Source organism: Bos javanicus, chromosome X (assembly GCF_032452875.1).
Source record: "Bos javanicus breed banteng chromosome X, ARS-OSU_banteng_1.0, whole genome shotgun sequence".
NCBI lineage: Eukaryota > Metazoa > Chordata > Mammalia > Artiodactyla > Bovidae > Bos > Bos javanicus.
Window position 1 is genome coordinate 65,341,675 of NC_083897.1, and position 16,435 is coordinate 65,358,109.

The following is a 16,435-nucleotide window of genomic DNA, read 5'->3' on the forward strand; positions in this document are numbered from 1 at the left end:
AGGAGAACCCAGTTTGATTCCTGGGTTGGGAACATCCACTGGAAAAGGAATAGGCTACCCACTCCAGTATTCTTGGGCTTCCTTTGTGGCTCACCTGGTAAAGAATCCACCTGCAATGCTGGAGACCTGGGTTTGATCTCTGGGTTGGGAAGATCCCTTGGAGAAGGGAAAGGCTACCCATTCCAGTATTCTGGCCTGGGGTCGCAAAGAGTCAGACACAACTGAGTGACTTTCACTCATGACCTAAGAGAAACCCCCTCACTAAACAAAACAAACTCAATAGGGTCAAGGAATATTCTCTGATTGTTTACTGTTCCATCATCCATGCCTGGAATAGTTGTGAGCATGTAGTAGATGCTCCATAAATATTTGCTGAGTGAATGAATCAGATGTGGTACTCGTACAGAGGATGACAAGTACATGGTCATACTACAAGGTATACAGTGCTTAAGTCTTACTTTGGAGGTGAAGATAAAGGGTTATTGGGAGCTCAAAGAAGGGAGAAGTCATTCACCTATGGGAAGGGAGTGAGAGCAATCCAGGAGGGCTTAATGGAAGAGATAGCATTTGAGCCAGGACTTGAAGAATGGGTAGTATTTGGGTTTATGGATGTAGAAGGAAGCACATGGAGTTTAGTTAGGCTTATATAGGGTGTGTGAAGTGTGGTGGAAGTGAGAAAAATTAGAAATGAGGTCTTCGGCTAAAATATGAAGATCTCTGAATGCCAGGTTAAAGTTTTTGCCTTTTTTAGGTATGACATGAAATTGAGTGGATATGAAGGTTACAGAATTGGGTGTAAAAATTTGAGTCATAAATCAGTGATTTTCTCTGTTTTAACTTTCAGGTCTTTACTCAATTGTTTCTTATTTTAAGTTATTTATAGGCTTAAACATATGGTTCCTAACCTACCACAGATAAGAAGAAAACAGGAAAAAAGGGAGGAGGTGTTTAATCTGAAAATAGGTACACCCAGGGAGAGAAGGGCTAGATGGTTGCTACAAGGTTGAAGATGGAAACCCTACAATTTATACTTAGAACCTCTGTTATACTGTACAATCTGATAACTTTTTTTGCTTCCACATTTAAATATTCTTTTAATAACTTCTTTCTGATTACAAAAGTAATGCATATTCAACATAAGACATTTGGAAAACAGAACACCACAGAAAAATTCCCTCTGTGTCTACCATCTGGAAACAGCCATTGCTAACTGTGTGGCATCAGTCATGCTCTTTAAGGTCATGCTCTTTCTGCCAAGGTAACATGGCAATAAAAATGTGATAAAGAAAAGATACCTGGATAAAGGTAAGAAAATGATAACGGTGTAGAAAGGGACAAAGAGAAAATAAAAGCCTCTTTCCCTTTACCCTCATCTGTTTCCATAAAGGTAACCATAGCTGTATTTTCAGTTTCATTAACCAATAATTGTATTGTGTACTTGCTAGGTATTTGAGATTTGAGGTACTGAGAGCTTAAAGATGCAGTCTTTACCTTCTAGGACCTCACAGTCTTTCTAAAGGGAGAACATAAATGAGCTGTGAAGAACTGCAGAGTTCAGAAGCGGGGGCAATCACTGCAGGCTGGTAAGGTCAGGAAAAGTTTCCTGAACGAGAAATGACTTGATTGGAGTTTGGAGCTCAGGCAGGTTTCAGTCAGAGAGAGGTGAGTGGCCCAGGAATATATGGATCTCTCAGAAGAGCTGTCTAGGTTGGATAATGAAAGGGGCCCTTGAGATAACGGATAGAAGTGGAGCCTGGCTGAAACTGAGGCTTCATGGGGTGGGGAAGCAGTTGGAGAAAAGACTGAAGAATAGGGGCTGGGGCAGTTATAAGAGTACTGAAAGACCTAGGAGGCATGTGATGATGACTCAGAACATCACTGAGAGTAGACAGGATGTGTTTGACAGACACTGAAGTGGCACAATTATTAGGAATTGGTGATTGCATAGATATCTTTGGGCAAATAGGAATAGGGAATACAAGCATGACATCCCTGTTTTTGAACATGGGCAACCAGGAAAATGGTGATAACATTTCCTGAAACAGAGAAGTCAGGAGGGAAAGTGTTTGCGGATGTAGTGTGGTGGTCAGAAGTGGAGAAATGAATTTGACTAGCCATATTGTTGAGCCTTTCCTTGAACGTGGGGACTGCTGTCAGTTTCCTTAGCATTACCCACTGAACCTAGAAATGAGCTCTGCATACAATGGGTGCTAAATGAATGTTATTGGTGAAGAAAGGAGTAGAAGCTGGGAGAGCTGAAAACCTTCCCAGTTTGCCTGGGACATCTCCATGGATGTACTTCCAATTGGTAGGAATTGGTAGGTAAGATGATGCCTAGAGATTTCCATAAGTCTGAGTGGAAAGGGGCTAAGAATCCAGAGTACCCTCTGAATTTAATGTCTGAGAGGAGGACTAGAGTTTGCCATCCCAGTTGTCTATTATTTGGTTGGTCTTACTCTCCTCTTTTGCTTCAGCTTCCTTTTGAACTCTGATGACCAAGGCCTAGGTATTGCTCCAATTCTCTCATTTCATAATTGCTGGAAGAATTCAGCCAGATAATGCTGCAAGCTAGCTTACCACTTTGCAGTGACTACTTCAACCCTACAACTAGGCAACCTAAGGTTTCTAGGAGCAGATAAAACCCCTATGCAATCTGTCACTGTTTAGTTTTCATTGCCAATGTAATTCTACCAAGTTAATGAATAGCTGGGTTGGAGTTGGGGAAGGGAAGAGACACAGAATGAATGAAGAGAAACTGTCATTTATGGGCAGATTCTGTTCTGCTTCTTAGCCAGACATTGGGTACATGGTGAACTATTGAGGGTAGTTGTCATCATCACCGTCATCATCAAACTAAGCACTTTTACGAAGTGCCTAGTTTCAAGGGTTCTGAGCTAGGCCTACACAGAGAAATACACAGCTCTGGAATTTCACTTTTAGACCATGCATGGTCTAAGACCAGATACTGATGTGAACATGTGCAAGATGGATTTAAATCCTCAATATGGTTTATTGTCACCACCTCTTCTATAGGTTCCTGATTATTTCTGGAGTGAAATCTATAAAGCAGGTATATCCTGTATGTTCAACGATATTATCAGCTCTTTGAAGGCAAAGAACCCAACCTTACAGTTCTGTCTACAGACTTGCTGTACAGAACATATATAGATGCTCATTATGGATTCATAAATCAACCAGACCTGATGGGTAGACAGAGTACATTTCAAAGGAGTATATTTAACTCCTTTGAACCTCAGTTTCTTCTATAAAATGGAGAGAATAATTGTCACAGACATCACAGGGCTGTTGTGAGGATAGAAAGCCAATGCATATAAATTGATTAGCACACAATTTAGTATTGTCTGCTCAACCGTTAGCTATTAATTTAACAATACGAATTTCTACCTCCCGTAGGAGACTGTGGAAAAGGGGTGGCAGCTTTTCATACAAATCTGGATATGCAATTCAGCCTACTGCGGTATACTTGTCAGTTGCCTCTGCATTGGGATTTGAGAGAGAGAGAAAAAAAAAGATTCACCCTCTCAGATATCTTCTTTATTTTTCTACCGTCACTCTTGAACAAGGATGCTTTGTTGCGGGTGCGCGTGTGAGTTACTGACTGGGAGTGAAGGATGGAGGCGGAATTTGACTGGGACGAAGGCTGCGACTTAAGTCGCCGTATCAGGCACTTTTTCAGTCTTAATTCAGCAAACATTTGTAGTTAACCTAATCAATGCCAGGTGTCGTCCAGAAGCTAGGAGTCCTGGAACAGACCAGACTCGCACCCTTCCCCAATTTTTCGAAGGAACGTACGAACGGACCAGAGAAAAACTCTCTGATTAAAGAGCGAGTTCCGCCGAACAAGGAAAGCCGCTTCTAGCTCTAGTGCTCAGGCGCTACGCCCCCGGCGCGCCAGCGCTCTTCCGGGGCGGCACAAGCTCCGCGGCAACCAATGGGCGCGAGGCGCCGGGACCGCGCATGCATCTTGGCGGCTTCTCCGGGAAGTTGCTTCCTAGGTTCTGAGCCCGTACCGGCGGAGATGAAGTAAGGCCTCAATTTTCCTTCGAGGAGGGGTCGGGGGAACTCGTGCCCGGGGGCAGCCCACCGGGGCTGAGGTGGTAGAGCATCTGCGGGGCTGACGGGCGGGAGAGGCGGGGAGTCTAGAAAATTAGTCTTTCGGTTTTGTTCTGTTTTACCTCAGGCCGGGGCGCGCTTACATGTCCGCTTTTCCTTCCGGTTTAGCCCTTTAACTAAAGTGAAGCTGATTAATGAGCTGAATGAGCGTGAAGTCCAACTGGGGGTGGCAGAGAAGGTGTCTTGGCACAACGAGTACAAGGACAGCGCTTGGATCTTCCTGGGTGAGGCCCACGTTTTCCTCTCGTAGGGCTCCTCCTTCTCTCTTGCCCTGCTTCCTAACATTTCAGCGTTCCCGCCTTTCATTCCTCCCGACATTCACCACCCACATTTATTCCCTTCCGCTGTCTCTCTGTAAATACGTTTTCCTTGTCTGTTTTCTCCCCATTTCTAGTTTGCTCTCTCTGCCAAGTCAGTGCTCATAATAGGTACTGCCGGCCGTTCACTGTGCTGAGAATCGTGCCACTTGGTTTCTCGGAGACCGTTATTATCATCCCCCTGTACCTCCCCATTTATACAACTAAAGAAACAGGTGCAGAGAAGTTAATGACTTAAGGTCACATAGCTTAGGAATTGGAACACCCAGAACTATGGCACTCTAGAACTCATGGTCTTAGCCCCTATCTCATATTACTGCCAACTCCCTTCTCTCCTCATTCTCTTTCCCTCAGAGTTTATTTTCCTCATCTAATTATCTCCTGCCTTCTATCCTCGGCCGTATCACAATCTCTATATTCACTTTGTGTCATATGCGGTAATTTGACAATTTATTCAAAGAGGTTATTGCACCAGACATTGTGTTAAGCATTTTATTTTCATTTATTTAACTATTATAACAATTCTGTGAAGTTAGAACTGTAATATCCCCATTCTGTTCATGAGGAAGGAAACATTTGCAGGGAAATTTATTTCCTATGAAATGTTTAACAATTGACTTTATAATCCTTAGTCTTTGTGAGGTGGGGTTAATATTTGCATATTTAAACTGATTTTGGACCTTAGCTGTGAGTTTGCAGATAGAGAGTACATGAGTTCAAGATATGTTTTTGGAAGCCAAGTTTTGTGCTGGAAACTATCTGCTTTGTCCAGAAGATTTTGGGTGTGAGGGGGGTTAGTTTGGTTAGGGGTGACCCCAGCTTTTCCACTCCAAGTTAATCACTCCTTTTTCTGTATTACTGCTGCATTTTCTACGTGCTTCTGTCATTGCATTAGACTAGGTTCTTTGAGGGAAGGCCCTGTTGCTTATTCTGATTTGCATCCCAGTGCCTGGCCTAGTGCATGCATCGTACATAGTAGACACTTGTTAAGTGTTTGCTGAACTGAAATGTGTTTTTCTTTTCAAGGGGGACTTCCTTATGAACTGACTGAAGGGGACATCATTTGTGTGTTCTCACAGTAAGTCACCTTTTTTTTCTTCTTTTCAGTAAGTCACTTTTTTATTTCTTAGCTTCTAGGTCATCAGAGTAGTTTGCTTCCATAATGTATTTTATGGCATCACAAAAGCCCATTTATTTTAACTCTAGACTGACTGGCCTCCCTGCATGGGGAGGCCTGAAGCTTCTGTTCTGGTCTAGATCAGTCTCAGGACATGGTTCTGGAACTCTCCAATGTGCCAAATCCAAGAAGTTGGTTGATATAGGAGCCTGTCTTGGAGATTCTGGTCTATTTTTATTGTCTTTTCACTGAAGCCTACACTGGAACAGACTGGAACTCCTAGGAAGGTACTCTGTTGGCCCATTTCCTCGGGCTCCTATAATCTAGGGGTAACTCATGATCATGGGGCCATTCTGGGCCCACACCTGTGTGGCACTGTAGGATTAGGGCAAAGCACAGAGAAACTGGGAAAAAAGCAAAAGTTTTAGGCAGTAGTTTTTTTCTTTGTTGTTTCTAGTTGAGTATAAGGTTAGTGAGCAGAGCCAGTCTCTTTAACTGGAGACTGAGAATCACAGGCTGATGAGGGATAAGAATGAATAGGAGAATCTTATATTCTTCATTCTGCTATGGGATGATAGCAGCAGCACTAGGTGGGAGAGAGTCTTGGCAGCTCACATTAGTAGTGGCAGCTGGTAGGAGAGGGTTTGGGTACAACCGCAAAGCTACACAGAGTAGTTAGTCCATAGGTGCCAGAAGGCCTTGGCAGCTCAGAGCAGCAGAGAGCCATGACCCCTGGACTGTGGAGTCCTCAGGCAGAGAACCATGATAAAAGAGGTTGGGCAAGCAGACAGTGGCTAGCACACCCTGGCAGAGGCATTGCCATGGCAGGGAATGGTTGGACCATCCAGTGGGCAGAGGTCCCTGGCTGATTGGTTGGGCCATATATAGGACAGAAAGCCATGTAAAAGAAATTGGGCAAGAAAAAGGCCATGGTAGAGGGCCCTGACAGGGCCTGAGGCTGCTTTTTCCAACTCTTGGGTATTGGGAAGTTCACAGTAGGTACAGCCTATAACTTCCACACCTTTGTGGTAGCTCTGCCTTGTTCAGTCTTCCACCTGGGAGCTGTTTTTGTCTTATTTGCATTGAGTGATGATCACTAGTGTGTGTGTTTATTCCAGTTCTCTGTTTTGGCTCCACACATTGCTCTCCATGAAGATTGCCTGTGTCACTGATAACAGTGGCTTTCAAAAAAATATTTTTTCTGATCATCAGAATAATGTATAGTTGTTGTAGAACATTTGGGAAAAATAAAAAAGTACGAAGAATGAAATAATGTTCTTTAAGGAAAAAATGTTAACATCTTTATGTATTTATTGTCTTCTTTTCAATGTTGGGCATTGTTTCCAATATTTTGCTGTTATGAATTATACTGCAGTGTACATTGTGATATATACATCTTTGTATGCCTCCCTGATGGTTTCCTTCATGAAATTAATTTTTCAGTTCAGTTCATTCGCTCAGTTGTGTCCGACTCTTTGCGACCCCATGAATTGCAGCACGCCACGCCTCCCTGTCCATCACCAACTCCTGGAGTTCACTCAAACTCACGTCCATCGAGTCGGTGATGCCATCCAGCCATCTCATCCTCTGTCGTCCCCTTCTTCTCCTGCCCCCAATCCCTCCCAGCATCAGAGTCTTTTCCAATGAGTCAACTCTTCGCATGAGGTGGCCACACTACTGGAGTTTCAGCTTTAGCATCATTCCTTCCAAAGAACATCCACGGCTGATCTCCTTCAGAATGGAGTGGTTGGATCTCCTTGCAGTTCAAGGGACTCTCAAGAGTCTTCTCCAATACCACAGTTCAAAAGTAAACATTGTCAAATTACTCTCTGAAAAGGTTGTATTGGTTTTCACTCTGACTGGAATGCTCATTTTCCTGAATCCTAATCAGTAATGGTTATTTTAAGAAAATATTGCCATATGACTTCTCATTATTATTTTACTTTGCCTTTATTTCATCATCAGGGAGGTTGAACATCTCTTCATAGATTTATAGGCCCTTATTCTTTTTCTTTGTAAATTGTCTATTAAGATCATTTGCCTATTTTTTCCCTGTTAATGTGTTCCTCATTTTCTTACTGATTTTACAAGAGCCCTTCATGTATTAAGCGTATTAACTTACTGCTTTTAACACTTTATCATGTATTGTATTGCTGTGGACTTATCTTTTTAATTTGATGTGTTATACTACATTGCCATTATTATTATTTCTTGATGCTCAAACTGTCCCAGTTTGGTCTGTAGTTATGCTGTCAAGCCAGCTCCTGTATTCTTTTTTCTTTTACTTTTTATTTTGAAATACTTGAAATAATTTCTGGAATAAAACAGGAAAGTTATGAAATAGAATGAAGGATACCTATATCCCTTTTACTCAGAGTCCCCAGATGTTAGCATTTTATCACATTTGCTTTATTATTTCTCTCCACCTATATGCATATTATTATTATTTTTTTTTCTGAACCACTTGGGGGTCAATTGCAGACATGATGCACATTTACCCCTAAGTTCTTCAGTGTGTATTTCCCAAAATACTGGGACATTTAACTTCAGGATAGTGATCAAATTCAGGAAATCAACACTGTTACACTGTTATCTAATCTATAGACTTTATTTGACTTCCAGTTGTCCTGATAATGTCCTTTATAGCAAAAGAAAAAAAAAATGGCTTTCTAGCCTTAATCTGTGATGTAAATTGCAGACGTTTTCTCATAGTTTGTCATTTGACTTTGTTTATTGTGATTTTTTTTCTTTGCAAAATTATTATTTTTAGATTTTTATGCGTTCATTTATTCATATGTTTAAATGATCTTATGGTAACATTGACTTTTTAGGGGATGTACAGTCCTATGAGATTTTTTTAATACTTGAATAGATTTGTGTAATCACCCTCACAATTAGGATGAAGGACAATTCCATCATCCCCCAGACTCCCTCATGCTGTCCCTGTATAGTCTGTCCTCCATTGCTGGAGAAGGCAATGGCACCCCACTCCAGTACTCTTGCCTGGAGAATCCCATGGATGGAGGAGCCTGGTAGGCTGCAGTCCATGGGGTCACTGAGAGTCAGACACGACTGAGCGATTTCACTTTCACTTTTTGCTTTCATGCACTGGAGAAGGAAATGGCAACCCACTCCAGTGTTCTTGCCTGGAGAATCCCAGGGACAGCGGAGCCTGGTGGGCTGCCATCTATGGGGTCGCACAGAGTTGGACACGACTGAAGCAACTTAGCAGCAGTGGTCAAATTTATCAATCTTTTATTGCTTCTGGATTTGAGTCATAATTAGAAAGTATTGCTCCCCACCCATCCACGTTCTCTTCTAATACTTGTATGGTTTCAATTTTATGCATTGAAGTCTCTGATCCATTTAGAGTTATTCTGATGTGTAGTGTGAGATATGGACCCAATTTCATATTTTTTCAAATGGCTATCTAGTTGTCCCAACAGCATTTATTTAAAACTCCATATTTTCCCCCAGCAAATTGGAGTGTCACCCTTATACAGAAGTATTAACTTGGGAGGTGATTTTGATATTTTTATAATGTTGAGTCATCTTATGCAAGAAGAAGAAGTATCTTTATTGAAACTGTGTTTGTGTCTTTCAGTAGTTTTTAAGAGTTTTCTTTGCATAGACCTTGTACATTGCTTGTTAAATTTATTTCTAAGTATTTTACCTTTTTGTTGTTGCTGTTACAAATGGGGCTCCTCTTTCCTTATATCTTATTATTATTGTTTGTAAGAGGGTGGTTTATTTTTGTTGTCTTTATATCCTGTTATCCTACAGATTTGTTATATTGTTTGTTTTTATCATTGTTTATCATTGCTTCTCTTGGGTTTTCTATATATATCATCATATATAATCTTCATACAGAGATAGCTTTACTTTTTCATTTTTTAATTAATTTTTAAAATTAAGAGTATAGTTGATTTACAGTGTTGTATTAGTTTCTACTGTGCAGCAAAATGAGTCAGTTATACATACACATATATTTACTCTTTTTCTGTATCTGTTTTCTCCTGTCTAATTGCATGGGCCAATACCTACAATATTAAATAGTGTTAAATAGCTAAATACCATAGTTGAATCATTTCTAGTGTTTTCTTTTAAGTAAGATGCTAGATTTTGGGCTGAGGTATATGTATGTGATCATGCTATAATATTTCCATCAGTTACTGTTGTATTTTTCTGACTGTAGTTTTAAATCTATGAAGCTTTAACTTTTCTGGAATTAATTTTTATATAGTGAGTAAGGTAGAATTTTTTTCTATTTTCTTTTTCATTAAATTATGTCTTTATTAACTTCCACCTACCTTCCTTAGATTTACTCTCCCCCCCAGCTCCCCAGTGGCTTGTGGGATCTTAGTTCCCTGACCAGGGTTTGAACCTGGACCCTGGCAGTGAAAGCACCAAGTCCTGACCACTGTGACTGCCAGGGAATTCCCCTTTCCTTTTTAACAATAAAATTCTTTAATGTTACAGATTTTCCTGAGTGTGGTTTTAGCCACATCCTGTAAGTTTTGGTGGGGTTCCCTAGTAGCTCAGATGGTAAAACATCTGCCTGCAATGCAGGAGACCTGAGTTCGATCCCTGGTTCAGGAAGATCCCCTGGAGAAGGAAATGGCAACCCACCCCAGTATTCTTGCCTGGATAATTCCATGGACAGAGGAGCCTGGTGGACTGTAGTGCACGGGGTCACAAAGAGTTGGACAAGACTGAGTGACTAACACACACAGACACTAAGTTTTGGTATATATTCCCATTTTTGTTGTTTTCTAAATAGTCTACCATGATTATTTTATTTCACTTTCTCTTTCATCCAGTAGTTAGCCTGGAGAATAGGTTTCAAGTTCTAGTTAGGGCATTTTTTGTTTTGAAATTATTGTTCCCAGCTGTTTCACATTATGATTGGAAAACATGGTCTGTGCTGTTTTTGGAGATGATTGAGGTTTACTTTGAGATCTAGTCTAGAGTCAGTTTTTTTTTTTTTTTTTACTTTATTTTAATTAGGGGCTAATTACTTTATAATATCGTATTGGTTTTGCCATACATCAACATGAATCTGCCACGGGTGTACACGTGTTCCCAATCCTGAACCCCCTCCCACCTCCCTCCCCATACCATCCCTCTGGGTCATCCCAGTGCGCCAGCCCCAAGCATCCTGTATCGTGCATCAAACCTGGACTGGCGATTTCGTTTCTTATATGATATTATACATGTTTCAATGCCTTTCTCCCAACTCATCCCCCCCCACCCCCACAGAGTCCAAAAGACTATTGTATACATCTGTGTCTCTTTTGCTGTTTCGCATACAGGGTTATCATTACCATTAATATGTTGTTTCATGGATTCTTGAGAAGCAACTCTTTTTGTACAATCAAATATATCTGTATATCTACTAGTCTGATGTTAATATTTTTAACAATGTAATTGTTATAAGTATATGTTTGTTTGTAGTTATATAATTTTATATTAATTCCTCTGACTTATTTTTCTCAATTTTATGTGTTGTGAACTCAAAGTGGTGTGTTAAAATCTCTAATAACTTTCACTCTTAGTTGGTCTGTATTTTTAATTAAAATTTTGGATGTGTTGATTTATGTATAAAATTTCATGACTTATGTATTAGGACCTTTTTCTGTGGAAAAGAGCCCTCTTAGTCACATTTAAATGTTTGTTTTTGGTTGGCCTTGAATTCATCTTTGATCTTAATATTTTTTAAATTAGGTGTTCTTGATATATCTTTTTCTAACTTTTAATTTTTAACCTTTCTTTGTCATCTTGTTCTCAGTGTGTCTCCTGTACAGATTATATTATTTGAATTTTGTTTTGTCATCCAATCTGAAAGTTTTTACATTTTAAATCAATAGTGTCTTACTCTTTTATAAATTAAATAGATACGGAGAGATTGTTAACATTAATCTGGTACGGGACAAGAAGACTGGGAAATCCAAAGGATTCTGTTTCCTCTGCTATGAAGACCAGAGGAGCACAGTTCTGGCTGTTGACAATTTTAATGGAATCAAGGTGAGTATGCTTACTGAGCAGAACGTTTCCATTGTGTAGGGTCTCAGTTTCATTTCCCAGCTGATGACTACAGGCTCAAGGGCAGTACTGATCAGCTGGGTTGCAGAGGTGTGGGGACATACTGACTGGGAAATGACCCCAGGAAATAGTTCTGTTGGCTCATGACCCTGTCAACATGTGTTTCTTTTCCCCATCTCTTAGCAAGCTATGTCCTCAGGAGCATAGGTACCATGACCCCCCACTCCCCTTCATCTTGCACCCAACCAGGCATCTGTTTTTCACCTTTTCTTCCTCACACTCCACTCTCATTCCTGCTATATTGGAGAGCAAAGAGACTAGCAAACACTGCTGTTTAATCCTGTCCTGTATCAGGGAATTTGGGGTTCTATCATGGTTTCATGGCTGAGGACCTAGCCATGTATGTCTCTCATATGTCTCCATTGACTTAGCAGTACTGGGCCCTGAAAATTCTCTAGTTAAAATCTGATGACTAATTCTATGAAAGTAACTCATTCTGAAGTTTTCTGTCCTCTATTCTCTCTCCTCCACCCTTGTAAGTGAGACGGTGAGTGATAACATGAGAGTGAGACATGAAAAGGGGATGGGGCAAGTCAGGGTTATTTATGCTCCACATGCTCCCTGTGCTCATTTAGGAAGAGCACTGCCATTGAATGAGCATTGTCACAGGTTGGAGGGGTGACTCTTGACTTGGATAATTTGTCACTGATTGCACCAGCAGTGAAAGGAAGTCACCATAAAAGGTGACTTTATTCCACCTTTTATGGTGGAATGGCATAGGTGAAAGTACTCAGGCTTAGGGGTAAGAGTAAAAACTTGCTCTTGAATGGAACAGTAAAAGCCAGACATTTCACATTTCTGATGGAATTGCCTATAGAATAAGACTGTATCTGCCTGAATGTTTTCAAGTGAGGGTTTAATTTTTTGTTGTTCACCTGGAGAGTGGTGATTCGCAGTGATAGTATCAGCATGAGTCAGTGGTTCCAGTATGGTCGGGGTGGAGCAAGGAGTGAGGGCTTAAGAGAAAAGAAAGTAGTCCTTTCTAGATTCCTTATCCCCTCCCAGCTATTGTTCTGCTTTGGCCTCATCCAGTTGTGTTGAGAAAGCAGCTGTAGCATTGAGCTGAATTTTAGGAATTCCCTTTAGCTTCCAGGCTTTTTAATAGTGTGTTTCACTGTAAATTAATGTTATAAGTGGAAGGTAATTCATGTTTGTGCATCTAAACTCTTGCAGTTTTCCATGCTGCTTATGCTTTGGGGTAGTACTTCCCAGGGTCTTTTCACTTCATGGCACACTAATAACATGGAGATATTTATATAGAACTCTGGGATAAACTGATGAGGCTCCCAGGATCTCCAGCTGCCCCAGGCTCTACCTGACTGCCCCCCAGGGTTGAGCGAATGTGTAGGGATGTGTGCTGTGACACATCAGTTGAGCAGGTCTGCTTTTGAGATTTTCTGAGAAACAATTAGCAAGAGGGTAATGGGAATAGTTCAAACCATGGATTTCTGCAGCTGGGTTTAAATAGATAGAAGGCTGTGTTTGGTAGCAAATAGTTAGCTATCTGCTAAAGCATTGCCTGCCTGTCTTAGATCAAAGGAAGAACTATCCGAGTGGATCATGTATCTAACTATCGACTTCCTGAGGACTCAGAAGAAATGGATGAGGTGACCAGAGAGCTGCAAGAGAGGGGCTGTGGGACTCATACTCCTCCACCAAGTTCATCTGAGGGCTCTGAAGATGACAAACCCACCAAAAAACACAAAAAAGGTAAATGGTTAAGGCCTATGAGAAGATTCTGGGTAGGCTTAATGTTTGCTCTTCTTAGCCTTCACTGAGAGTTGGTAGTCAGTTCTCAAGTGTGAAGGGGGCAGGTGTGGGGAACCTTACTTTAACTGGGAAAGAAGAAGTATCAGCAGAAGACTAAGGCTGTGGGCTAAATTCTGGCCACCAAAATGCATATGTTGAAGTCCTAACCCTCTGGTACCTAACAATGTAACTGTTTGGAGGTAGGGTCTTTAGAGAGAGAATTAAAAACTGGAGTTGCCTTATACAGCAACCTGATATATTAGGGGTGACAGACATCCAGCTTGGATTCTTGGAGGCACTTTTCTAGAAGTAGAGACCGTGAGTGTTTCACGCTGCTGCCAAGCATGCTTTCCTTTTGTATATCCTCCATCTTTTCCATCTTCTTTTTCTTATTGATTGTGCCCCTCTTTTCCTCCAGACAAAAAGGAAAAAAAGAAAAAAAAGAAAGACAAAGAGAAGACTGGCCAGGAGGTACAGGCAGAGCAGCCAGCCTCCTCTTCATTGCCCAGAAGCAAGATGATAAAGGAAAAGGATGACCCTGGCTCCAAAAATCACAGTGGCAAGCACTCAGAGAAGGCAGAGAAGGGTCAGAAGTCAGAGTCCAGGGAGGTGCGGAAGTCCCACCCCAGTTCCCCTGAGGTCAGGATGACCTGCCATGGTGGAACGGAGGACCGAGAGAAGGAGCCAAGAAAGGAGAAGTCCAAGCACGAACACAAGTCATCAAGCAGGAGGGAAGAGAGAGAAGACAGGCACAGGGAGAGAGACAGGGGTCGAAGCTCAGACATACATTCCAGATGGCATGACAGGCGCTCTGAGGGGCATACTCACAGGAGTAGAAGTAGGAGTCGAGATAAATCCCACCGGCACAAAAGGTCCCGGCACTCCCGGGACCGGGAGTCCTCTAATCCCAGGGAGCACAGGCATCACTGATGCCACAGCCTGTTCAGCTATTCAGCACGGTAGAATTAAAAATGAGCTGTATTTTTCAAATACAATGAAATTCAGTTATTCTTTTACTATATTTACATGTAAAGTCTCTGAGAATGAATTCTTTTGATCCCTTGAGTATAATAATCATCAAGAGAGCTGTAGTTTTTAACAGCTAAATGTCCTGGGTTTTTGAGCAGAATCCATTGTCCCTGGGAATATACTTGGTACTTTTGCTGCTTACCAGAGCATGTACCTAACTAAATCTGGGTTTATAAATATGGCCATTGAATTCATGACCCCAATTTATGATGAAATGGGCAGAAAGGGGAAATACCAGACAGTTCTAGAATTCCAGTCTTTGTGCTACATGTTAAGAACCTTTCCAGTTGGCAGCTATAACTACTGAGCAGAGAAGTGTGGCTTAATTAGGTTCAGACAGGTTGCTATGAATGTGATAAGGATTCTTAACATCAGCCTGCTCCTTCCTTAATTTTGCCTATCTGCCCCCTGTTTTTTGAAATTGTAGACATCTTTTTTTCAATTTTGCTGTTTTTGTTTTGGTTGATATGTCTACATTTTTTTCCTTATAACTTACTTATTGAGAAGAAATTCACATGGAATTAACCATTAAAAAAATTATTTATTTTTTAATTTAAGGATAACTGCTTTACAGAATTCTGTTTTCTGTCAAACATCAGCATGAATCAGCCATAGGTGTACATATGTCCCCTCCCTCTTGAGCCTTTCATCTCCCTCCCCATCCCAACCCTCTAGGCTGATACAGAGCCCCTGTTTGAGTTCTCTGAGACATAACAGTAAATTCCCATTGGCTATCTATTTTACATATGTTATTGAAAGTTTCCATGTTACTCTCCATACATCTCACCCTCTCCTCCCCTCTTGCTGTGTCTATAAGTCTGTTTTCTATGTTTCTCCATGTCTGCCTTGCAAATTCATCAGTACCATCTTTCTAGATTCTGTATATATGTGTTAGTATACGATATTTATCTTGAAATTAACCATTTTAAAGGGAACATTCAGTGCAGTTTGGTACACTGACAGTGTTATAAAACTACCAACCTTATCTAGTTCCAAAATATTTTCATCACCCCAAAATGAAACCCTGTATACCCATTAAGCAGCTCCTCCGCATCCCCTCCTCCTCCTTGTCCCTGGAAACTACCAATCTGCTTTCAGTTCCTGTAGATTTACCTATTCTGGACATTTCATGTAAGTGGAATTGTACATGTGGCCTTTTGTGTTTGGTGCCTTTCACTTAGTGTAATATTTTTGAGGTGCATCCATATTGTATCAGTGAAAATATTACTCAGTCGTGTCCAACTCTTTGTGATCCCATGGACTGTAGCCTTCCAGGCTCCTCTGTCCATGGAATTCTCCAGGCAAGAATATTGGAGTGGGTAGCCATTCCCTTCTCCAGACACCTCATTCGTTTTTATGGATAATGTCCCATTGTATGGATATTCCATGTTTTGTTTGCCACTCCTGAATGGATAGACATGTGGGTTGTTTCCATCTTTTGGCTAGCCAGGTATACCATCCTGCTTCTGTGCTTAGTCTTCTTTTCGAGTAGCTAGTCTTAGTGAGGTGGGAACACTTTGTCAGCTCCATTGCATATCTGTCTGGTCTGCTGGGTAGTTCTTTCTCATTTTGAGATTCTTATTTATTTTATTCTACTTATTTATTTAATCAATCCTTTATGAATTTGATAGGAACAGTCAACAAAACCTTAATACCTCTGCCGAATTATTAAAATGGAATTTCTGACACTGTGAAACAGAGAACTAGAGCTTTAATAGTGAATGTGCTAAGTTAAAGTAACCGGTATGTTTGTATGGGTCCTAGATGAGATGTGCACCTAGATTGGTGGTTGGGATGTCCATGAAGGAGAGTGGGGAGGGAGCTGGTGGAGATTGGGAAAGCTGTCAGATTGACGTATGTCTAACTTCTGGAGAAGAAAGGGAGAGAAAGAAGGAAGTTGCATAGGAAAAGTGGAGTTCTAAGACTATTTCAGCAAGACCAGTGGTGAGCCCTTGATCAAGAGTCACCTGTCAGAGGAGTCACAGTA

At 41.1% G+C, this 16,435-nt stretch overlaps 1 protein-coding gene across 1 annotated transcript; it reads left to right on the forward strand.

Annotated features, from left to right (window-relative positions):
• Positions 1 to 3,937: 3,937 nt before the first annotated feature.
• LOC133243076 (RNA-binding motif protein, X-linked 2-like) lies at positions 3,938 to 15,005 on the forward strand. The gene is made up of 6 exons (XM_061409535.1): positions 3,938 to 4,044; positions 4,243 to 4,358; positions 5,478 to 5,529; positions 11,463 to 11,592; positions 13,203 to 13,380; positions 13,838 to 15,005. The coding sequence occupies exons 1-6, from the start codon at positions 3,953 to 3,955 to the stop codon at positions 14,347 to 14,349; spliced, it is 1,080 nt and encodes a 359-aa protein (XP_061265519.1). The 5' UTR covers positions 3,938 to 3,952; the 3' UTR covers positions 14,350 to 15,005.
• Positions 15,006 to 16,435: the final 1,430 nt, after the last annotated feature.